General features: G+C 37.0%; 1 protein-coding gene across 1 annotated transcript; it reads right to left on the bottom strand.

The window, feature by feature from the left end:
• Window positions 1-1,881: 1,881 nt before the first annotated feature.
• On the bottom strand, window positions 1,882-25,090 carry LOC105428452 (Sex combs reduced). Its single transcript, XM_011640787.2, has 2 exons — window positions 22,162-25,090; window positions 1,882-5,426 (listed from the first exon to the last, which is right to left on the bottom strand). The coding sequence occupies exons 1-2, from the start codon at window positions 22,976-22,978 to the stop codon at window positions 5,122-5,124; spliced, it is 1,122 nt and encodes a 373-aa protein (XP_011639089.1). The 5' UTR covers window positions 22,979-25,090; the 3' UTR covers window positions 1,882-5,121.
• Window positions 25,091-26,736: the final 1,646 nt, after the last annotated feature.

The raw sequence follows: 26,736 nt of genomic DNA on the forward strand, positions 1-26,736 counted from the left end.
GTTAATAAAAAAAAAAAATGTTTGTAAAATTGTTTCCTTTATTTACAGTTGATATGTCTTTCTATTTTCTTAAATTAAATATAGGCGATTTGAGAGAGAATACGTCATTGAAGATATTAAACGAGTGAGAATGTATTTTGTTCGAATGGATGCGGAATAATAATGCAGAAAGAAATTCTTTGGTGACGAGACCAACCACAGTTGTTTTTCCACGAACAAAAAAAAAAGTAAATCTATAAACAATGAAGTTTTTTTTTCTATGGACTTCCTCCGACTTTGTCTTTTGTTACTAAACGTTTCCATGTCGAATTACACCCGACGTGATTGCTCGATAAATCCCACACCTTGAACGAGACTTAATTTCACAATAGACGACCTACGCGCACTCATTTCTCGGAGCCGCGTGGTATCGACATTCTTCGCGATGTCGTGCTCGGGGCTCCGCGATCCCCTCTACTCGCCACACGGTACTGTGATCCCGAACCTTGACTCTTCATTAATCACCCCGTGGTATCAATGACTGACTGAGTGACTGACGGCAGGCGAGAGGTATTATATACTTACGGTGTTCGCGCGAATGCTGATGCTCGTCGTGGGGATCTTTCTCGTCTCTGATAGACTGACGAGAGAGCCTTGTCTGAAAACTTTCCTGTACTTTCCCCTTTCCCATTTCCACATAGGACTTAATAACTTATTCGAGAATGCTGCATTTTCTTGTAATTTTCTTAATGTTAACGCTTTCGCAAAGCGAAAAAGTGTACGCTAATCAAATAGAGACAAGAGTGTCTTAACATAATTGTTTAAATTTGCCGTTGTACGTAATTACGTGCACGACACAGCAAGGCATAGCGAGCAAGTTAATTATCGCGATGTCGAAGTTATATTCAACTCAGGAGTTTCAATCCGCGCTTATACTTTCTGATAGAAGAGCAATCTGATTTAATCGACAGGTCACGACCTTACGGTAGGCTGGCGCCACAGCGCGTTTCCTCTTTATACCAGTCTTCCGTTACGGACTATACACCGAAAGTTACGATTACCTTCTCGCAGTCCCTAACAAAGGTGCACCTACGAAACCGATCGAATGCGCATCGTCATCGTCGGTAGCTTAGACGATCTTAGTCGTTTGAGCGAGTCTTGTGACGGATCGTGACTTGCGTTAAGTCTTGTTACTTCTCTTGTTTTCTTGTTACATGACTCCTGTCCGCTTCGGTAGTTTTCGAGGGTGTGACTCTGCTTTATCACACAACACGACCCTTTGCTGCCGATATGCGATTCCTATCAGTGATTCCTTTCAGATTGAATAAAATGTGAATTGTTTCGTGTCGGTCAAGCGTATACATTTTCATGCACGTAAGTCGATGATGCTTTAAACTTACACGATTAGTTTCCAATTAATTTTATATATAATTTAATGCGATACGAGGTCAACAGCACTAATTGAAATTTGTTTAATAATCCGATTTTCCGCGGATAATTTAATTCCATAAGTTTGCCTAATTAAAATAATGAGATGCGTTATTAGTAAAGAGGAATCTGTATCGCTGTGAGATAACCTCGTGTGGTCATCACGCAATTCTTCAATGTGAACGTTATCGCGTTTCACATTTGAGCAATAAAGCGAACGCGTTAAAGTTTCATATCGGCAATTATAAACATAATAATTATCGTCGTGCGTCATAATTAACATCGCCGGCACAATTCTCTTTGTTACGGATAGCTATTAATACACACACACACACACATACACACACACACACACACACACACACACACACACATGCGCGCGCGCTATTATCAATTTATATAAATTTTTTATTTAATTTCGAGAGCGACAAATTCTTCTGGTCTAGGTTCTAGAAAAGAAATGGACATTGATGATTTCTGTACGTCATACCATTTAATAATTACAATTTAAATTATATATAATTATACGGATCTTACACGTACGGTGCTCTAGGTTACGTAGATGTAATAAGTAAATATTTTTAGTTAGGCTATTTTACGTATATTACATGGAATGAAATAACATTTGAGTGATGCTACGCGAACGTAATACTTGAGCTTAATTTAACTTGGAGAGAACGCATTTATTTGCACCTGACGAATAAATAGTAAATATCTGCAGTTTCCATTCCGTCTCTTACTTCGTCAAACTGCGGGCAGGCTGCGAACGACTCTAAATCGATTTTCGATAAGCATCGAGATAACACGGCTACGTATCCCGCAATGGATCTCGTGTAAAAGAGTAATGCAAATCTTGCATTATTTGTGCACATCATTCATAGGTACGGGACGTGTTGTACGACACGCGGCGTAAACAACAAAAAATAATAATAACGAAACAAATAAAATACAATATTAACACTCGACCAAATCATAAGCAACAGACTCACTCTCAATACAATAATAAAGATAATATCAAGAATTTCAATAATGATAATGATAATAATAATATTAATAATAATAATGTAATAATGCTCACTATGCTTTATTAAATATCCGTATTTAATCCGTATACGAGGCGATAACGAAAAGAAAAAAAAAATTATGTAGTTTCTAACAGTATTTTTGTAAGAAACAAATAATTTTCTGTACATTTTGAATCATGAATTTAAATACATATCCCGCGATAGATCAAATTTATATTCCTTGTTCCAATTAAGTGAACGCAGAATATCATCTAACGTGGTGAGTAACTTATCGTTTAAGCAGATTATTTCGTTTATCAATTCACGATTCATATGAGAAAAAGAAAATCTTTCGTTAACGCCTCATATAATGATAACGTTCTCGTTCGATATCGCATTATACATATATAATAATTATGTACAATTCAATGCTAGCTTAGCTAGAAGGTCTCTCCTTTATTTGTTTCCTTTCTCGTTTATATCGCTTAAAATCTCGAACAACATACACACATACTAAATTCCCTGTATTCTTCCGAATTTGCATCGCGTAACGCGCGGTTATGACAATTCAATAAGCATTAGAGCGACTGTTTTTTTTTTCTCTGTCATATCACAAGATACTCAATTACTCGAATACTAGCTAATTAGTTTACACATTTGCGCTCGCTTCCCGGTTAACTAGTCAATACCCGATCTCTCTTCTTGGATCCTTCTCGTATCGAATCATGCGGGGTAATAATACGTTTTTCCTGTTACATTCAACCACACATTTATGTATATTCTGCGCCGATAAATACGCGTAATTAGGCAGCACGTGCATGCAATTTTGCGTTAGATATTCAGCGCTGCACATGCACATACATTGCACCATCGAAGTCAGACGTACTCACAATGCATCCGGGGCCATTTATCCCCGCGTTCGACCGCATAAAACATTTCTTCTTCTTTCTTTTTTATTTTTACAACTTGGATTTTTAAAAACTATGATTATGGAAAAACTAATTAGGTTCCTATGTGGATTAAAGTTACTATAGTCGATGCGCGAGAAACAATAGTAGTCCATTTGTTGTAATTAATCATCGATAATCACGATAAAATGCTTGATGCGGTAGAATAAAATGAACGTTAAGTTCCGCGCGAGATTTCCCTACGTATCGACAATATAGGAACAACGTGGCTGCTCCAGGGAGACATTGGTTATATTATGCTGTAAATTATGTACAAGAGATGCAGGGCCATAGCTGTTCACCGTTTCGTTAATAAAGTAAGAGATACAACATACGCAAATCACGTGACACAAAAATTAATTTTCAAAAAGATTTGTTATTTTAATATATGTATCATTGTTCTTTAATAAGTTCTACGATTGCATCATGATATAAAACAAATGGAATATATAAAGAGAAGGTAAGATGTCCGCATCCAGGTATTTGATATAAAAAATATTATAATATTATAAAATATTATACGTATTATAATATTATAATATTATAAATATAAATATTATAAATACTTCGGATGCGTGTGTAAAAGTTTTTAGTTACAGTTAATTTTGCAGATATTAGTTACAATAATCGTACTATTTTAATCACATGCAAATTATGCTGCACGAATATCTCGTTGTTATTTTACTAATGTAGTTGCCGCGTCCCAACAATTTCTTATTTTCTAGAAATACTTCATAGAGCCAGCATAATTTATACGCAATCAACATGGATTTCTAAAGGTCACTTCTCCCTTCCAATGAAGACCAATGAAGAATAATTTGACTATTAATAGGTATTTAAATATGATACAGAAATTTTAACATGAAAATATGTGTTTCTTTTGAAATTGCTCCAAGTCTTTCGCAAAGTCTTTTCCTATAAATATATTTTCGGAAGGCCAAATAAGAGAATGACGATAAGAGAAAAAAATAATAAATAAATACACAAGCACCTTCTATAATTTCATTTTCAATCGGCGATCGATTTCACATGAAACAGTGTGCAGCCAAGACAAGATAATTAATTAATTCATTATTTGATTAATTAATTATTTAGATCGCTAATTTCTACACCTTAAACTAGAGATTCGATTTTATCTCACCCGCTGAGGTGACCTCTCATTCGCATCATTAGTATTATTTATTATTATTAATATCTCATGATCGCATGCGTGAGAGTCCCTCGGAGCGCGTCCAGTCTATTAAATCGGGCGTACGGCGATATATACGCAGAAAATTTTGGCTTTCCTTCAACTTCAAATAGTCGTACAGTGATATGCGCGTATTTGCGCGTCCGCAAACCAAAGGCGGCATGACAATGGATTGTTTTCGCTTAACTTTACAAAAGAAAATAATATTTCTCTCGTGTCTTTTGATTGAGAAATTCTCTTTCCAATAGCTAATTGAACACGCGGACCGATAATATACGTAAATAATTTAAGTACGTTATTGGGGGCATGCGAAAGAAGAATCTACTATCTCTCGCTACTTCGGCGACAATCCATTTTTACCAGCCATTACGGAGGGGCATTACGGAATCGGCGGAACGCACCACGTGTCCTACTGGAAGTGAAGTCCCGCTCGAGACCCCGCCAAGTCACGAGTGACAATGTCATGACGTACCGCGGGGTCTAAGGCGGAAAAAGCCTTTTAAAAGTTCTGCTCGCCATACATCCCGGGAAACCGGACAGCGTGTGCTCCGAGCTCAGCGGGCGAGAACTCGTCCTATGTGGCCAAGTGAGCGAACTGGCCGGGGTGGGGCGCGAACTGGTAAGGGTGCCCGTATGGCGACATGTGGTATGGTACGATGTTCATGCTCGCCATCTTGTGCTCCTTCTTCCACTTCATACGCCGATTCTGGAACCAGATCTTTATCTGACGTTCCGTAAGGCAAAGAGCATGCGCGATCTCAATACGACGCCGCCTCGTCAGATAGCGATTAAAGTGAAATTCTTTCTCCAGTTCCAACGTCTGATACCTGGTGTACGAGGTCCTTTGTCGTTTTGTCTCACCGTTCGCGTTTACCGTACCTGGAAATCAAAAATTTTCGTCATTTCATTAGAGAAACGAGTATAGATAATATAAATATGAATTTTATGGACGAAAACTGATAAATCGATGAAGATAAATTGTTATTTTTTTTTTTACAAACGTATCAAATACGAATTTATGTATGAAGACTATTGTTTAAGACAAACTGTATTTTATCATGACTTTATCGCGGAGAAATCACAAGTGGAAAAGTTAACGGAAGATCGAATAAAAAGCATAGGAATGCATTACTAAAGAACCACGTGCGTGCAACGCGTAACGATCTCGTTAATTATTTCAACGAGTCGTAGTTAATGTCTCTGCCAGTGCTACTGGATTGCAAACTGGTCGACTTGGCAGCTGTTTTATCTATTCGCTTTACACGCCTCGGTCATAAATAATTTTGCAACGCTATTATTACGATGTGAGTAGGATCTGCCTATTACCCTTATTTCCTTTCCCTTAATTCCTATTTGCAAAAATTGTGACTACACTGAATAACGCCTCGACTTAGCTTCGATTCGTGCGACGATTATAATGTCCACATGTAATATAATGATATAAACACAAATTGCACGAATCACAAATTAATGTAATCATAATTTAATATATCATTATGTAAATTATTGTTTAAATGAGAGATAGCAATTTTTAGATATAAAAGAAATGGTACATTTTAGTACTGCAATGTTGCGTAAAATATAGAAAACACGTAAAATCATTTACTCTAAAAAGTGGAAAGATAATACGATATATGTGTATAATCTGTTTAAAAAATAAGCGTAGAGAAGTAATATAAATATTTTTCTTAAATTTTCTTGATGCAAGCGATGTTTTATTATTTCTTTATGGACAAATAAATATTGGTGTAAATTTAAATATAGCACCCGTATCATATTTTAATGTAGTCGATATACTAATAATAATTTCTACCCTTCCTCCAAAGCACTAACGTAGGCTTCGGTTCGTTGCTTCAGCAGGTGTTGCGCGAGCAAGGGTGCCATTCGTTCGTTTGTTCGTTCGTTCGTTTTCATTGTGGATGGATCATTGCGGATATTAAAGAGTCGGCTCATTTACAGCTATAATAGATAGCCATTAATGAGTGTGCGAGACAAGAGGGAGAAATTGAGGAAAATTATATGAATAGAGTCGTAGAAATAAAGCTAAGTAGGAAGCTAGGTACGCGAATGACAATAATTGCGCAACAAATGCGTCATTTAAATAAATCTCTTTGCTAACTCGTACTCATATGTGTATGCGCGTAAAAATGAATGGCGATAAAATGCATGATAAGTTAAAGAAGAAGTGCTTTCGTGTGCGAATAAATATTTTCCATTGTTGTCCGGAAAGTATATAGCTCTTTTGCAGGTATGATTATTATTATCCGGTATTCCGAGCATTTACGCATAACATTGATAACAGTACGTTGAAGATTCGTTCCGCGACTTTGAGCAACATAGACTGGGCACTTTCACGAGCGTGAAAAGCGTTTTCGCAGAGGACGGCAACCAGCGAGCGTTGAACAACGAAGCTCCTACCGGGCTTAATGACAGGACCCTTCGTCCGGTGTTATCGCTTTCCTCCCGATGTAACACGTCGCTGGGTCGTGCGGCCTGACTTTTTAATAAATAGTGTTCTAGTTGTCTGGACACGGACTCGTTCGGTCTGCATATCGTTTATCCGGCGCACCTACCCGTTTTGTAACAGACAAATGGAATTCCTTTTTTTTCGGTCACTCGCGTCATTTTATTTCATTTTATTTTATTATTGTTTGATGATACATTTACTTTTCGTTAATAATAATTTTAAGCATAATCGCTATTCGCTTATTTTTTTCTTCTCCCTCTTTGATTAAATAAAATTATTTATTAAAATGTGAACTATAAGAATATATTTCTTTGAAACATGCATCCTCGTCTTTTCTGGTGATAAATTGCTATCGGTATCTCGCCGACATCGATACAACACACGTTGATGTGTAAAGGAATGTACTCGGTAAAGGCTGGTGAGAAAGCTCTCGACGATGCTTATATGCGATTGAAATATGTTTCTTAGACGCGCCATGTTAATTCTTCCAACTAATACCACAAGAGAGATCTCGATACGCTCACAACGCTTTGCTTGATGTCTATTACAGGTTCGAAGTTTTTATCATCCCTGAAGAGAAACATGCGCAGGAGTAATAATCTTTAGAATGATATAATTGTGAGTGTGTATGTACGTGTGTTAAATCGAATATTATTTTATCTTCGAGGTATTCATGATTTATTATTTTTAGTGACCATAGCTTTTGATGCATTAAAGTACCGCGATAATCGCTGACCCGATTAAATTTCACGCATGTCAGGCACACCTGTTTAATTAGCATTTAGATTCTATCTGGCGCGATCTCAGTAGTTATTCTCGCACTATAAATTCTAAAGCATCGAGGGGAGTACGAGCCAATATGTTATTGTAACGTGAATTTCCGTAATCATACGCATGACTTACGTTATACATCTCTCGGTAATAAATTTCATAATCGCGTTGCATTTTAAGCAGATGCAATGGGAGCAATTTGTTCGTCAATTCACTTCTGTAAGGATGCAGAAGATTCTCTTATAATTTGAACTTTTACTTTCCTCAGAACATGACTGATTGGAAGGATAAGATATAATCATTAGAAATATATTACTTACATAAGTGATAGAAAGTAATTAATTATATAATGTTAACGAAGTTGATCGAGAATATCATATATTTGTTCCTCGTGAGATTACCTCGTTATCAACAATCTATGTTTTGTTAATCAATCAATCATGTTGTGTTATTTTCACATTTGCTGTGTTGTAATTATGAAGAGAATCACAGTAATTAGCTTATTTTAAATATTCAAAGTTATATGATATATGAATTAGGAAGAGGCTACAGATAGAAAGATACATTATTATATATCTTTTATCTTCTTCCTTATATTATCTTTTAATAATTACTTAAATTTTTAAATTAAATGACATTTAATGATGCTACAATGGAGTAAAACGCGGCTATAAATTAGTCGTATAGAGTCCTCAAGTGTCTCATCGAGACGTACCAAAGTGCTTTAGTAGCGGATAAAAATTGAAATAAAAGCGTTCAGCGTGTCTATCATGCAATGAGAGATGTGCAGGCCGAAGAGGCCGAGCTGCGCATAGTCGTCGTCGTTGTAAGACTGAGCCGGGCTTAAGCGCAGGGCCATGTCGTGTCACCCATCTCGATGTCACCTCGTGTCGTCTAGCCTTTTCGTGCCTCGCTCTTAATAGAACGCGGAGCGCGCGTGTATTTGCACCGAACCCTGTACCAAACGTGTCACCGACTGCCAGTCTGCCTGACTGACAGATCGGCTGGTTAAGACTGACTGGTAACACGTGACTGGGATAAAATCCCGCGCGACTTCATGGTGCGTGTTTCCCGGTATGCCCGGATTTTGATCTCCTTGGTTTTTAATACGCGCTTCAACGTTTCTTTGTCTTGCGACTCCTTCGGCTCTTGAATACACAAATTCTATCACATATGCAATATGTGATTCATATTCATGATGAAGGAAATGACGTAGCTAAAAGAAATTTCTTGTTAATTGAAATATAAACAAATCGTAGAGATTATAGTTATATTTAAATATTCACTAGTATATATATCTAATCCTCTTAAATGTGTATTGTACTATATATATATATATATATATATATATATATATATATATACTACGATACATATTTAAAAGAATTGAATATACACTTTATTGAATAATATAATAAAGAGGGAATATTAAATGTTGAAAGTAAAGATTAAAATGCAACTTATAATATATAGAAAAAAAAGAAATTTTGTACTGAAGATTATTAATTAATCAACATCACTTATACATTAAATCTGTAATCTAATTTATAATTTCACATATATAAATTTAAAAAGATAACAATAATAGTTACTATTCCTTATTGTCTGTCTGCTTGTTATGATGTAATGCGTGGGTATTTAATATTTTGCAAGTGGTGTAGGTCAGAGGTATAATATATCACAATATTATTCGTGATAGATTATAGATTAGGTGCTGAGAAAGGAATCAAAATATCTCGTGATCGCGACCAAGCTGTATTGCATTCCGCGAGTGCGAGTGGATAGGTATGTGACGTACACGTATAAGCTCAGTATGTCGGTCGGGAGCAAGTTCCACGAAAGTATATATAGAACCCTTGTGCTACCCCCAACCCCTGGCATATATCTGAATGGTTATCTGATACCAGAGAGCTCAAGTACGGCCATATCAATTCTTTCCATCTCTACGATCGATTTAAGAATCCCAAAGAAACCAATAAAAATCTGTAAGTTTCGCGACGTAATGAACAGCGGGAATTGTTTCAAATCTCGTTATCAATTGTTATATCAGACACTAGTTTCTCACAGGGATTAATGAATCACGTAAACTGAGAAAATAATGCTGTTGAATCAATAGCATTAGTCTAATTGGAAATAATTTTGTTAATTCAATGACATTATTAATGAAACGAAGATTTTGATTATTAAAACAAGAGCATGATATACTGTTCCATTAATGATGTCATTGAATTAACAAAATTATTTTCAATTAAACTATTGCTATTGATTCAACAGCATTTTTTTTTCTCAGTGTACAGATCCGTTCGTCCATTTTGTAATTTCCAAATTTTTACATTAAAGTACTTATGTGAATATGTAAAAGGAAACTGAGGGATGTTTCTAAAATATTCAAAGGATATATTTTGCATTTGTATCTTTTAATATATCGTTGTTTCTTTTTTAAATTATACATTTATCGTAATCAGAATTAATATTTACGCGGTATAATATACGTTTTTTTTTTCGCAAAAGAATAAATGCGAGAAGGAAATGGAATGCTTTTTATAATTCTCAACTTCATTCAAATCTTTATGCATTTAAACAGAAACATTATTTAATTGTGTAATGAGATAATTCCACGATTACAATGTAAATCCTGTGATAGAACGGGCGATGTTCGGCAATAGAATATCTAACACTGTCTGCATCAAAATAACATCGGCACTACTGACAAAAGGAAAGAAGAGATTCATAAATAACCCAAGCAGTTCACCATGGTTATTATGCAATTATGATTACATCTCTATAGCTTAGGTGGTCTAAGGCTTCAAGATCTCATGTTCGACCGAACAAGATAGTGTCCCCTTAAAAGTTGTCGTTATTTCAGCTGAGACGCTCAGCTAGTGGCATCGCGTGGCTAGCATGTTCTGTCTTCGTTTTCTGCTCTGTCTATGTTACTAATGATGGTCTTGTAGTCTGTGTTCTCTTTAATCCGTTTTTTCATTCTGCGAATTTCATAAAATATAATAAGATAAATTGTATCTTATTTGTTTATATATATATATATATATATATATATATATGTGTATGTATCTTTTAAAAATTTAATTTAATAATTTCCATTTCAACATGTTCATGGTACACATGCACATATACATATACATATACATATACATATATATATATATATATATATATATATATATATATATGTGTGTGTGTGTGTATCTTTTAAAAATTTAATCAAATAATTTTCATTTCAACATGTTCATGGTTTTTCAATTGTTCTGCTCCCGAGAGATTATTTGTTTTATTTATTTTAAACAGTAAAAATTATTTACAAAAATTAATTTCTGAATTAATTTCTTGTTTTTCGTATAAGAAACATATGAATAGAAAAAAAAAATAACATTACTTAACCATGAAATATGTTAACAATTTTCATTTCTACGAAAAATCGCATTGTAGTCACGTGCGTATTGTTGTCAGATAATTATCTAAAATATGAACGCTATAATAATTTGTTCTCACAACAATTTGTTTCATAATTCTTGTCCTTCCTAGAACATAGATTTGTGCTAATTTGTACACGAGGTAAAGACTTTAGTTATATGTAAGGCCCACCGATGTCGGAGCAATGATAGGAGATTATCCGATACGCACGCCTCCATCTGGCTCGCCGCCAGTGTGAGTAGCCAGTGGCGCTCATGAATTTTCGTCGAAATATCGCGTCGGGTCTAGCGATATATAGCAAATGTAATCCACGCACAATTTAAATTTATTTACGCGCGGCTCCGCGCGCTCTGTCAGTCAGCCTCCGTTCGGAGCTGATTTGTGATCTATCCGTACTTGCGCAGCTGACGACCAATCGCACGCCGAAGATCGGCCTTCCTCGAGCGAAATCAACGGTCCAACATTCCACGACGAGGAAGGCGAGCGAAAACGTTGGACGTTGGACGATCACGACGAGTTGATCGGGCTTCTAGGTGTCTAGATCCACCTGTTACCAAACGTTCGGACATTGAGACCTGTCGCCTCGAGCTCAGACCGGAATCCGCGGGATCTATTTCGATCGGATATACAGCTGACACGCCCGGACCACACCGCGGAAAGTTGCCGGTTATAAATCTCCGGGAGTACACGAAACTAGTCGCTCTTTCAAAAGGATCTATTAATTTCTGCTCTACTCGCGCAGCATGGAAATCCTTTTATTGGCGACTGTTACGCTCAATCATAGCTCAGAGGATTTCCTTCGTACGTTAATGAGGGTGTCACATGTTTGTTATTTTTATGTTGTGACGTTTTATAACCGTCGCTAAAATTAAAAGATAGATAGACGCGATGTAAGTAGGTCGAGCGGATGTGTTCTGTCACGAAGAATGGCAATGATAGAACTGATAGGAATTCTCCTACGGCAGAAAATTCATTTACAAAAAGAAGGATGCGATATTTGAATTGGGTCAACGGCGTCATCTACTAGACGCATCGGTGTGTGCATCGGACAGTTATAAATAGATTCAAAAACTATTGCTTTTCAATTCGAATGGGGGTAGCAAGTGGTTTTCAAGGGCTGGATTCAGTTGGAAGAGCTGCTGGAAACGAGGTGACGAAAGAACGAAGGGTGTGAAAATGGAAGAGGAAGGGGAATGCAGAAAAGGGGAGAAAGAGAGTGGCAGCCTTGCTGAAGCTTTTATGCCGAAGTTTGCGCAGCGGACGTTCCGCGGATCATTTGTTATCTTTCACGAGAAAGCTCTCTGACGCAAATAGGTTTGTTTCTGGCCGCTTTAAACGCTTCACAATAATCCGCGCGGACTCAAATTCAATTAACGCCTCGTCGTCCCCACCGTCGTGCACGTCTACCTCCCTTCCTTCATTTTGCACTTTGTACTCGCTGACAGCATACAAAAGCCAGTACAGTCTTTCTTTCGTCTCTTTTATACATGGCGCATGAACCATGAGAATATTGAGGTACGTGCCTCGAAGTCCTGATGACCTTGAACTCCGGAATATCCTGCCGAATGCGAAGTAGCGAGTATTCGTTGCGCGAAGATGCTATGCGAAATTTAAGTAGCTCAAGCTTTGGTCGGTTTATATATCACAATGAGCAGTCAAAAGTATGTGTGCTGATCTCTATCGTTTTTCGATAAATTTCTCGTCGCGAAGCGCCGTGCCTCGCTAAACCATTTCATCTAACTAAAATTAGAGTCTCTCTTCTTTTATACACTGGGTCATTTCTGCGAGATTGACGGAACTGAGAATAACATATTATCCATTCTCTCGGATTCCCTATGGATTGAATTCACGCGAGTGTATATATATATATATCGTGTATGTGTATTTATATGTGCGCGCGTGCGAGCTCGCTCGTACAAGAAACTGTCGTCTCTCTGAGGGGTTACGTTATACAGTCGGATGAAAGAGAGGCATAAGACATGATCGCGCGTATATATCGGAGGAGGGACAGAGCGGAGGACTGGGTCTACGGATTGAGGAAGAATAGGGATAGAGGCTACGCGTCTCCATCCATCAGGCGACGGTCCGACCGCCGCGTCCGACACACGCGACTCAAACCTACAACCGACAACCTTCCGAATGCATTATCTTCCCTCGAGGGTACACACGCATATCATTTGGACCGATGGTCTTCTCTTCTTGTCCGATTTCGGATAATCCCTCTCGAACGTTGTTCCATTTTACCGCGTCTTTGCGATAAGTCCCATCATCCCTCATAACCGCGGCACTCTAGAATACCGGAAGCGATCTCTTTAAAATTTAAAGATACAGCTGCGATTAATAACGATTAAAAAGAGATCATGGAAATTTCATCAATCCTATCGATATGTCTACCGATAAAGAATCGACTAATCAAACTTTGAACTCGGCCCCCCGATCCCGGGAGTCGAATAATAATCCGAGATTTAGAGATTCTTGAACTGTTAATTGACAACAATCATGAGCAGGAACCGTATACCGCTATTACCGCGCGAAGTAGGCATCGGCGTTCCATAAATGTTCGTACGGGCACTCGACACACGTACGCGTGTGTTCGCGACGTCCGTGTATTGGACCGCATAGAACGTTCCTGCCGCTTGGAAAATTAATGACTTACCTTCAGCGGGAACAATACAGTCAGCTGCGACTCTCTACGTGTCTGAGTACAGTGCGTCGCGGTGATGCGAGCTGCCTAAGGTCGAACAAAAACATACAGGCGCGCGAAGTCGCGTACACGTCTATGTGCATACGTATATACTACACTTTGTGCGTGTCACCTATGCGAATTGATTTATTCCCATCGAGAGCTAGGAGAAAATGCAAATGCGTAATTTTCATACGCGCGATACGGGTATGCGCGTATTTACGTATTTCTTTCAATGACGCGCCAAGCCTCTCATTTCGCGTGTATCGTGTGTATCGTTGCAAATAAAGTGAAAGCGTTGGTAAATATAATTAAATTACGTTTTAGCAATAATACAACTCGCAACTTTTTATATTTTAAAAATGTCCATATGCAAGAGATTACTACACACGGTGGTAACATATTATTCACCAACAATGTCTCAAATTTGGTCCCATCGACCATCGACAGCTGCGACAAACGCCATTTGTCTCTCGTTTCGCGTAACATTCGTCGTATCGAGCGGATAAATCTCATCGGAAGAGCGTGTCCCTTTCCGGACTCTACACCACGTCCTCTATGAATCATGCAGTATCTATGCTCCTATGTTAGGTTGCTCCTCTTAGGAGGCTGTCCATTCCGATCGTCCATAGCGTTCCTCCTGGTTACCCCACACGAGTGGTGCCGCAAGCCTTCAGAACGCCTAGTGCTAGTACATAAGCCTCGCGCAAGCATTTATTTATGGTCTCGAGTCGCTGGGGTGTACGTAGGACCGCCTCTACACCACCCAAACACGCTTTGCCCAGAGCATCAGCCACGGAATAAAGCTGTTTCCGCCCAAAATTTATCTTCGCCGTTGATTTTCTTACAGCATAATAGTGGAAAGAGATTGCGACATATCTTTAGGTAATCATCCAATTTCTTTCTTCATAAATATTACTCATCTCACGAGATTTTATTAATAGCGATAAAAATTAATATGAATTATCTTTGTCTTAATTATCTTATTAATTATCTTATTAAAAGAATTAAATGTATTTATCATTTATTTGAATAAATAATGTATGAGTAACGTATGAGAATATCGTTATATTAGTTATATTTCTCTTATGTGTGTAAAGAGTTTCTTTAAATTTCTTTCATAAAAAGCTTCTCTAGAAGAAGATATTTCCTCTTCGTGTTACTTTCGATGAGTTGAACGAGGACTAAAATAGTTACACCACAGACAAAAAGGGGAGTTGTGTGTCGAGCGTGATTCCGTGCGAGGCACTTGCCATGACAAAATGTGCGTTTATACTTTCAAGAATTGAAGCATCAGAGTAATTAAGTAATTGAGGCGTGGAAGAAGTTTGTTGATTTATGTTTAAAAAATAAATTCCAACATTCAAGTACAATGAAAATCTCGATATTGACAATGTTCGCATACATCTAATAAAGTAGCATGGATAATATATATCATTTTGAACAAATACTCGATATTAATTTTTTCAGCAGATTTTACAAGAAGATAAGAAAGAAGATATGAAAGTATATATCAATATATTTGTTAAATTACTGTATGTAAAATATGTTATGTAGTCTCTATTTTTTTTATCGATAGATAGATTATCAATAGATATACTAATCATAAATACAATCACTACATTATATTTAATTTTCATCTAAATTTAAATTAAAATTTGATTTAATTATTATATTACTTTTACATGAGATACTATTGTATCAATTATACGGAATAAAATAATTTTGGAAAAATAAGACTAATAAAAGTTCTCTCTTTTTTATATATACTACATATATAATATTACTTATCTATTTATTATAAATTACAAAGATTAAAAATTATTTAAATTAATGTAATTACTTGAAGTCATTTTCTGTATGCGTAAGAACATACATCAGAATACCTTAACTTATACAACAAATGACGACAACATTTACATCTGATTTACATAGGATATATTTCACAGTAAAGTTTGTTTCGCGGCGGTCAGAGCAAAACGGCTGAGAATTTGATTACATCACATTAGGCTGTACATTTTAAAAGGATGATGTAAGAGTATAAAACCGTTGATCTTTGCGTGATTTATTTATTACTGGCACGGCTGAGTTTCTGTATATACGCGACTATTATATATTGCATGCAACTTGTGTGTATCTTCTAAATCGAGTTGTCGCGACGGACGATGACGCTTCCCGCACGATTCTTGCATTACCGCGGCTCGCTATAATCGTCCGCCGCGCGAAACGGACATTGTTAATCTTTAATGAAACTCTTATAAGATACTGAAATGTGATATATATTATATTATTAATACACGTGGGGAACTATAAAATTATAGATATGTGACCATTTATGTTTATGTTATGTGGTTATTTTACTGTTGCAATGTAAAAAAAAAGAGGTACTGGAATTAATTATAGATTACGGAATTGGTTTATCTTAAGGACTATTTAAATCTGTTATCAGTGCTTTTGAAATTTTCATTAATATGATGTTCCATTCCAACAATCTTTTAAATATTTGCTTTACCTCGTACCTTTCCTTTTCATCTTGCTTTAGCACAAATATTATTACGGATATAATTTTAATGCGGCATTACACACAAAATATTTCCTTCCATTCCAAAATTTTCCAAAATCCGGAAAAACCTCATGATATATAGTGAAAGGAAGCAAAATACTTGCGGTTATTTCTGCAGGGCAGTTTTTCGATTCACGCGTCGTGACAAAACCACGAGATGTGTGTACCGGCGGCATCGCCCTTTACTACGCCATTCAGCGTTGGCTCGTAAATTTTCAGAAGAGGGAATCTTCTCCTCGGGGAGGGTTTGTCGGCCGAAAGGGCGACTGCAGGAGCATAAGGATCAAGGATCCCCGTGGCGACCGGGCCACGCAGCAACAGGCGGCCCACTTCGCCTCCGGCATACATCCATTACCCCATCGGCTCATCCCGTTTGCACTAGGCGCTTGCAATGAAAATTTATGTCCTAATAAGTGATTCGCGCTCTTCCCGCGGTTATACGCAAACTACAATACGGTGGTAACTCTCTTCTCTTTGTCTACGACACGTATTTCGTTTCAATTGACCTTACACATAATTCAGAATTGTGAGCAACAAATGACGGAATCATCATTAAATTATTAAGTCTTCAAATACAGTATTCAAGTCTTCAAGTACAATGTTTTGATCACTCTCATCATTATTTTGTGATGACGTGGATTATACCACCTAAACTTCATAAAATAGTGAGTATATTTAATGTAAATAGCGAGTATATATTTCTCTTCTTTATATTGCATTTTATTATTTATTTTCTTATGAACCAACAATTAATTTTATAACAATATTTATGTGACGATTTAACGTGAGAAAAAGTATGCTGGGCATAGATTTTCTAAAGAGATAATCATAAAATTATTTTTAGATGGTGACGAACAATCTACATTTTGCTAACTCTAATGTCTTAGAACAGTCATATGTATGGCGTGGATTGATTAAGCGTCTCGGAATAAAAACTTTTTCGTCGGCGTAAAAATGCAGTATGCTATGTGGTTAGTAAAACCAGTTCTTTGAAGCGCGTCCTCGTATCTCCCTCTCCTGTCAGTGCGCCGTAACCGTATGTACATACGCGTATGTGTTTGCTTAAGGCACTATATAGTATTTATTTATCTACATCATATCTAAATTCGAATATAGTAAATGAAAAGCTGTTTTCTATTTTTTCATTACATATGATATATATGTATATGGCTATACATATACACATACATATACATATATATGAATAGTTTTATATATATATATATATATATATATATATATGGAACATTAGCGTACATATATAGAATTATGACAAATTAATAGAATAAAATGGCAATCAAGCAAGCTTGACATAATATCATGGTTCATTTAAATCATTTGTAGACGCCATTCCTTGACAAGAAAATTGTTCCGCCAACTATCACATATTTATGACGTGTAAATGTGCTAAGGGCATTAAGTGAGATCCAGTTCCACTGGTTCGACTGTCTACCCTTCCGGCGTGGGGGATTCGTACGTTGGGAATCACGTTGGTAACCATCTATCAATCGGGACACAGAAACGTGCCTTTCCTCGCGGCGTTCCGCACATCCTTATTTATGGCGGAATGATCGGCCCATAATTACAGACTCCATGACGAAAACGACCTTCTGCTTATCTAAACAGAGGCTGTAGCGCTTATTCGTATGCATGCAGGTCAATATTTCGGAAATAAACTGCAGAACTATTCACTTCACGCATCAATTGCATGTTTATTCGCGTTTGCTGCTCGTCAGATGATAGCTACTTATCTTGGATCTATCTCGGACTTGTTACTTATCCCGAGGATGACCCACATGCTTCTGGCTGCATGATTTTGCCGGCAGCAAGGACGTATTCCGGATAATTTTTACAGTATTCAAACAAACAAATAATAAATTGTGGAAGATACAAAAAATTAGAGTTACTAAATAATTTTCAACTTTAAATAAAAAGTATTTTCTTCTATTTAACAAATAATTAAAATAATTATTTAAAATAATAAGAGATTCAAAATACATTGACAAATGACATTGAATACTGACGAATAATTGGAGTTAAACCTTTCACAATAAAATTATCAAAATCAGAAGCTGCAATTATTTTAATAATAATTTTTTCGAGATTTATATACTTTTATGTACATTAGTATCGTTTATGGAAGAATGATTTGTATATAATTTCATCATATTTTCTATAAAGTAAATCTACTTTCTATTTGCCTAATTCACTTAGCCATTTTTAAAATATGCACATTCTTTTTATTTTTTTCTTACTTTCCCTAGATCTAACGTCATCTATACGTTAAACAGTAATATACATAAATAACAATATAAATAATTATGCTGCTATTTGTATAATAACAAATCCTCCAGAATTAATTATAACAATCACAATCACATAAGCACTCCAAATAAATCATTTGTAAAATATATTATGTTTCGATACTATTGAAATATTTTTGTATAAATTTAACTTTAAATTTAATTTTAAAAAAATATAATTATTAACGTATTCTCATAAAAGTCATACATGATAAATATTTTGTTTTATGTTAAAATATTACAAAATAGCATAATAAATATGTTTATATACATATATGTAATTGCATATTTATATATTTTAATAAAACATGTTTTTATTCGCAAAGCACAAAGCAAAGTAGTAAAATCATATACTATTGTTACTTCGAGTAAACCAAATTCTCTTATTCGTTTCTTTGGCTATTAATAAGTAGCTTATTTTTTCAAATCTAGTATTCAAACGTTTATGCATCAAAAGAAGCAGCGCGTTCAAAAGCGTCGGAACGGCTGGATAAAGTCTAAACGAAATGTCTTATGTTGGTGAACATTAACTTCAACAAATCAATTATTTTCCTCTTAATGTGAATATGCATTATTTATTTTCATTTGTAATTGTTGTAACTGATCACAGATTTTTTATGCAACGTTTGTCTTGTATGTATTTATTCAAATACTTTTTTATAAATCTATCATAATCTAAACATATGACTTTTGTAATAGTTGATTTAGATTGATAAAAATAGATCATATAAAAGAATTCCCTTTTTTCATAAAAAAATATTCTTGAAATTTATTTCAAGATACCAAATACAAATAAAAAAATTATTAGTAATTAAATATTAAAAGTTCAAACGAAGAAAGAGCTTTTGCTAAAGCTTTTATTAAAGATATTCGAAAATTAACAGGTCAATAGTGCCTGATAACTATTTCAAACATACTGCTCAGGATTAGTGCATTCCATGCGTTTACACAAGATTTATGATTTTACTTCACTTTTCTCTTTGCTTTAGTAATTATTCTTCTGTTAGAGTAGAATATTCCAATCATTATTCATTATAGATCATACTATTTACGCAATATTTTTCAACTTTTTAAAAGATATATTTTATTTATCTTATATTAACATATAAATTTATTTTCTGTCGTAATTTTTGTCAATCACCAGCGCAATTAACTAATTATAGCAATTAATTAATTATAATTCACAGGTAATCTTGAATTTTTTGCATTGCTATCAAACATTGCTCAACAGTTTAACGATCACAGTTGGAATTTCACTTCAGAATTGGAAGTTGTTAATTGTTGGGACCTTTGAGATCCATATCATGCTAAATATATACATTATAAGATCCTGTTTTTATAATATGATATTGCCATAACCGGTATAAAGCGGCGAATCCGCTCATACCTTTCGCTTCTCGTGGCACCGACGTGCACGCGAAATAATCGCGCGAGAGACGTAAGCCGAGGTAAAAGGATGCTACATTAACCAGGCGGGCATGATGCGAGCGATTGGAAGAGGAAGCCGAAACTTGTACAAGAAAGATCTGAGCCGCGTATCCCGTTTGGGGGCCGAGTCGATCTGAGGCCCTCGTTCGAGCTAACCCGAGAGAACTAGAAGGAGAAGGCAACCCCCCGCGCCTTACAATGCAGTCTGATTTATGGCCCGGGCGCACATACATAGAGTTACACACGATATCATAATACCATTAATTCTTCGTCAAATTCCCCGCTGACTGAATCATACTGGCCGCGCAGTAAATCACGCGGGGCGACTAATGTGAGCGCGACCAGCGCGCTGGGCTGTTTTATCTTCTTTGAACCATGGGGGCAGGTGAATCTAGTCTTGGTCCCCGCTGAATTACTGTTATCCGTTCTGACTGCATCCCCGCACTGCTTTTCGTCCGTATCTCGAAACGTGAACTCATTTCCGCATACGTATGTGATTGAGCCTGAAGCCACGGGTCGCGACATTTTGTACAGGCAATTTTGATGTGATTATAAAGCGCCAATGGAGGGGGGGGGGATTGATATTTATGTAAAGTTAAGTTTGCCTCGATTAATAGTATTATCGTTATTAATTGTTTCTTACTTTCCGCGAGAAATCCGTTCCATAATCTTGTGTTTTCTTTTCAAGTCAAAGAAAGATACGCAAGAAGAACGACATAGTAATATTTCGCGCTTAATAATTCATATTTTGTCTAATTATAGTACTTATAGTATTTATACAAACAAATCTTTCTTAAATATTTTAAATTTTTCAATAAAATAATCTTAAATTTGATTATATCTATTTCCCGATAAGTTTTATTTTTAATAATACATGAAAAATTTTATAAGTGTAAAAGAGATTTTCAATTGTACTCTTTTCTATAATTTAATACAGTTTTTCAGACATTGCAGAGCATTGCATTTTTGCAAAGAATCCATGTCTCTACATTTTTACAAAATATTTGTTATCTCATAATAAAACATAGTTATACATAATATATATATGTATATATTATGTATAACTTTTAAGCAATATTTAAGTCTACTTTTTTTATATCAGATTTAATAAATGCAATTTTTTTATGTCAGATTTAATAAATGCACTACAATTTAATAAATATTATTTTGTTATTCTTATGCAATATTTAATTTTATTAATTTTAGACATTAGAATGTCGATGATTCGAATACTTTAGACACGTAAGCTATTTGTAATCTAATATATTTTTCTTAATCATTTCTTAATTTTCTTGCAAAAATATTATTACACATTATAAAAAAGCATATTACACAAATTAATAACACATCATTACATTTAAAACGTGATAAAATGTAAATATCTACAAATAAATAGATTTGCTTTTTAAATTAAGTAATATTTTTCGAATGTCAAAATTCATATATTCCTGTTTACCGTTAAAACACGAAACATAATAAATGAATAGAGATTACTATCAAAATTAGATAGATTTATAATCTACGAAATCGTATATTTTCGTTGTAATGAAGTGTCTTTACATTTTTAATGGATGGATGGATTTTGAATATTAAAAAGAATAAATATATGCATTCACATATATTAATATGTTAACCAAGATATCGTATATTAAATCGTATATTATGTCTAAATATTTAAATTTAAAATAAAATAAAACACAAAACTTTTTAGGGATTTTTATCTTAAACGTTTATAATCCCAACCATGATAAACCAAATAATTTTATTGTTATTAATTTCCTTTTTTGCTGTTTTTATAAAATTAAAAGCGAATTTTTTTCATTCGGAAACGAAAAAAAAAGGAAAATGGAAGATATATATATATATATATATATATTGAGAAATTGTAGTAACAAGTATTTTAGTAACAAGATTAAACGATAAAAACAGAATTAAACGATAAAAGATACGATAAATGAACGACTTACTCTGACCAATGTGAACCCTTTTCATCCATGGATATATTTGAGGCGGGTTAGTGCCAGAGGGGTTCCCCTTGTTGGACGAATTGTTACCCGTGCTCGAGGTACTGGATGTAGAGGAAGCGGGCGACGAAGCGGAAGATGCTGTTGTCAACGTCGAATTTCCCTCGCCGACACCTCTCGAGCTACCACTAGGTGGTGATGCGGCAGATGCAGCCACAGACGACCTTGACGAGCTACCAGGCGGTGAAGTCAATCCTGATGCGGTTTTACTCGTTCCGGGTGCCACTAAAGGCGTTGGGCTATTTCTTGAAGTGGATGTGGTTAAATCTTGAGGAGACGCCACATTGGTGGACGATGTCGAATCAGCATATTTGCAGCTGGACGTTGACGGTGCTGACGGTGCCGAGGCGCTTTGCAGAAGAGGCGTCGTTGGATCCGCGTGAAGTTGTTGTTGAGGATGGTGCGGTTGCTGATGATGTTGCGACTGTTGAGCGTGCATACCATGTTGCTGTGACGTCGTGGTCGCATTTAACCGAGGTTGAGGTTGTAATTGAGTATAATCTATCATTCCTGTCGGTGCTGTATGCTGCATACCCGATGCCGGCGTGGCATAAGGATGCTGAGGATAATGCTGCTGAGGCGAATAGCAAGGTGCGGGATAACTGGTAGACGCTGCATTTGGATTGTAGTAGTCGCCACCGGCCGGCGATGCTGCCTGCATCGGTTCTCCAGGTGAATTCGCGGTCGGTCTTGGCTGTTGCTGTGGCTGTTGACCCGCGTAGCATGATGCGAGCGAGTTGACGAACTGATAGGAACTCATTCTTCACGTACCTTCACTTGCCGTCTCAACGTCACTATATCAATAATTTTTCACGTCTACGTTCCGTCATTCACGAAAACACTGACGTTGTGTTTGAGCGGTTGAGGCGGCTGAACAACGCGTGTCGTCATTAAGCATAGAAACTTGTCATCGTACCGCAGTGACGAGAATCGCAATGACAAGAATCGCGTGACACATATGGACGGTTCTTCCGACAAGCTTCACCTTGTTCGTCGAACGATTCACAGCAATCACGACCTGTTACACGTGAGAGAAACACGTCCCTAAGCGATTTGATAATGAACGAGGGGTTCAGGATTAATAGAGAGAGGCAGACGTCTGGCGGCAGGCGGGTCGAGCCTGAATTCGAACCGACCTGCGAGTCAAGTTTACGAGGGCCACGTGGGCCTGGGCTATAAAACTGTCTTCTGCTTCTTTACGATCTCAGGAGTCGCACGATTACCTACAGAGAACTTGTGGGCCTACCGTGCAGTAGCGCGTAACAAACAGCTTATCGAGGCGCCCCATTGAAGATGACCTTGCCAAGTCTCTTCTCAATGAAATAACATGCGAGGTAACACGATGTGCGCGCATTAAAATTATTCACGCGGTGATTAATAGCGCTTCAACGTTGTCACAGGTGTTGCACTTAACAGACAGCTTTATATCGCGGCAACGACAGAAGCTCGATCACGATAAAGGGTGAAGAGTGTACCCGCGCGCGAGTTTGCCGTTCCTGTTGCGTACGCGAAGGGTGGTTGGTATCGTACTGAAGGCCTCGCCACGATCCAACGGAAGGCCGGTGTGTGCGGTAGCTTGTCACGTGCCCGCGCTCTCTGCGTGTCAGAGGAGCGCCTCGACCAATCCCTGCCGTTCGTCAAACCTTGATTGGTCTCTCCGTCGGCGTACGATTCTTCAACCCCGTTCCTTGCGTCTCCGTCGAGTCTCCGCTGCCGCTGGCGCTCGTCGTGTGGTAGTGTTGCCCGGCTGCTACCCGACGTGACAGGAACCGATGAGAGGGGTGTGCGTAAGAGAGAGAAAGAGAGCGAGAGAGGGGTCAAGGAGAGGGGATAGCACCGTCAGGGGGGCTAATGGAGAGATATTCGGGAGCCCTGAAACCGTTTGGTGGGGGAGAAGTATCTCGATCGCTCTCTCGTTCTCCTCTGCAGCCTTCTAGCCGCGACGTCACCAAGAAGCAGTCTTCCGTCCGCTTTGCGAGGGGGGGCTACGCGCGCACGCGCCCCCTACTGTATAGCCTCGCGGTGAAGACAGATGAAAAAGAAAAGGGGTGGTACGGCACACGAAGGCGCGATTGTTCCTTACTGATCGACCGAAAACGATTCGCCCATTAATATCACCGTATCTCCGCTGATTTCATCCGTCGCGAATCCATTTTAGCTCGATCATATGTATCGTATCTCTTCTTGATTAGAGGACGGAAGAAAAGTATATTTTACAAGTGTGAATTGTAATACTTGCATATTGTAACGCAGAAACCGCGACTCGCAGATATCAGCGGATCGAATCCACTTTCGGGACCATCTCTTTTCCTAAATCATGAAGATCGCGCGTCTGATCTTTCGTTAAGACGTTTGCGATGGGCAAACGTGCTCGTCGCGGGAGATGCAGACTCAACCTGACAGCGTGTGGTTCTCGAAGCGCGGTTGAGGAAGGGGCGCACATAAGTCAGCCCAGTGGCCGCGGCTGACAGTTTTATGAGAGTTTGATAGTCTTCGCCGCACTCACACTCCTCTTTTCACAACGAAAGGACAAGATGTTTGCGAGAGAGAAAGTGCGATGTAGAGCAGGAAAGAAAGGCGTAACAGGAAGAGATGAGAGAGAGGGGGAGAGGGGGGGGGGTGAGAGAGAGAGGCAGAGAGCGAGAGAGAGAAACGCGCACTACGCACCACACTCTTTATTGTCCCATAAATTCAAACCTGTTGCCTGTAGCCGAGAAAGACAAGGAGGGAAGAGCGTGCGAGGTAGAATCCTCTCCCAATCGCGATTCGATTGACGCCCCCGTTATCGCTCGTACGGCGAACCCGGACGCAACTCGTAACTCACTGAACCGGCCTGAGAGGAGAGCCTTCGGAGTTGGCGGCTCTAAGCAGAAGCATGTGTGACGTAGTAGCCAGTTGGTCAAACGGGGGGCACTGTGGGGTAGCACTGGGGCAGAGGGGACGGCTGAGGAGGCGGAGCTCTCTTTGCTCATCGCAGATAAGACTTTAAATAAATTCTTTATAATTTTATGCAAAATCTCTTTGACATTTTAGCATGTACGACCGCTGCACTTTTGTCCTATGATCAATTTACAGAACTTATATTCCCGATATTTCATTTTCTAAAATCTCAAAATTTTTATTTCTTATTTATTACTTATCTTATTATTGCTAAATGTATAAAATAACGTGAGGTTATTATCATATTATTATACTAAAATAATGTAAAATTTTCTAAAAACAATTTTTCAGCTATATTACAATAAAATTATGAAATATCATCTTAAATATCTTTCGATAACTTTTTATGTAATTTTATTCTTTTATTTGCATGTCTATCAAATGTATACTTCTATCGTTATATAGATTTCTAAATTGGTTTACGACATCAGAAATTTTTTGAAGAATAAAATTTTGAATATAGGCCGATAGTGTGGCAGTTGCTCGCCAGATGTGGTGAGTGCAGCCGTTCTCGTTGAATTGTGGCGCGCGCCCGCCCCCAACCATCCTACCCTTTCCTCTTTTTCCCCACCACTTAATAGTTTACCCCACTGCTCAGTCGAAACTGGCTATCTCTTCTACTTTGAGTCGTCGCATCTCTGTAGTGTACGGCCGTATCCCCACCATTTCCATAGCATTCACCACTTCAGAGTCCGCTGTTTGTCCTGCACGAACTATCACTTTAGGCTTCTTCTTTCGCGCAGTTGATAAAAAATCATCATTCAAAGACGATCGAACAAGTAAACGATGGACTGAACTATTGTTTTATCATTCAATGCGCAATGTTCATTCAATCTTCATTATCATTAGCACTTTTTAAAATATTTATTAACGAGATATATTGATCCTATACAAGATAATATATATATATATATATATATATATATATATATATATATATATATTTTTTTTTTATTAAATTAAGAAGATACGGTAAAGAAGAGTGCGCGCAATAAAGAGAAAGAGAAAAAGAGTGAAGTAAATAATAACTCTTATATATATAACGTAAACAAAATTTATTTAAAAAATATATGATTATTGTATAGATTGTTGACTTAATATTGATTTCTAGATCCCATATATTTTTTTAAAATTACCAATTTATCATTTTATAATGTGTTTTAATTAAAGACATATGCGCATGTGCTCCTGTGTGTGTATGTGTGTGTGTGTGTGTGTGTGTGTGTGTGTGTGTGTGTGTGTGTGTGTGTGTATGTGTGTGTATGAAAAGAATATAGGATATAAAAATAATATAAAATAATATATCTCTTTTATTTATATTTTATATTTTATTTTCAAATGCCAAGATTATTTTACTCAATTGCACGCGTGTCAACGGGTCAATGTGGTTTGATTTAACGCAATTGATGTCTGATGACGGCAAGATTCTGCGGCAAGAAGTAAAGCCTAACCGGCCTATTTTAGTCGATCCAAGATGCACTGCCTTGAGGTCTTGTGTCACTCTTCACGACGGACCCTCTACATTAGAATTTCCAATAAAGCTATCGCAGGTGTAAAAAACGTATCAAGACCTCCATG

The sequence above is a fragment of the Pogonomyrmex barbatus genome, unplaced genomic scaffold, assembly GCF_055798465.1.
Source record: "Pogonomyrmex barbatus isolate J1 unplaced genomic scaffold, ASM5579846v1 scaffold2, whole genome shotgun sequence".
Classification (NCBI taxonomy): domain Eukaryota; kingdom Metazoa; phylum Arthropoda; class Insecta; order Hymenoptera; family Formicidae; genus Pogonomyrmex; species Pogonomyrmex barbatus.

Excerpts from the sequence above, each read along its gene's own strand:
- LOC105428452 (XM_011640787.2), bottom strand. The coding sequence starts at position 22,978 with ATGAGTTCCTATCAGTTCGTCAACTCGCTCGCATCATGCTACGCGGGT. Across the intron at positions 5,427-22,161 it reads AAGGGTTCACATTGGTCAGA|GTACGGTAAACGCGAACGGT; the intron begins GTAAGTCGTTCA and ends TTTGATTTCCAG.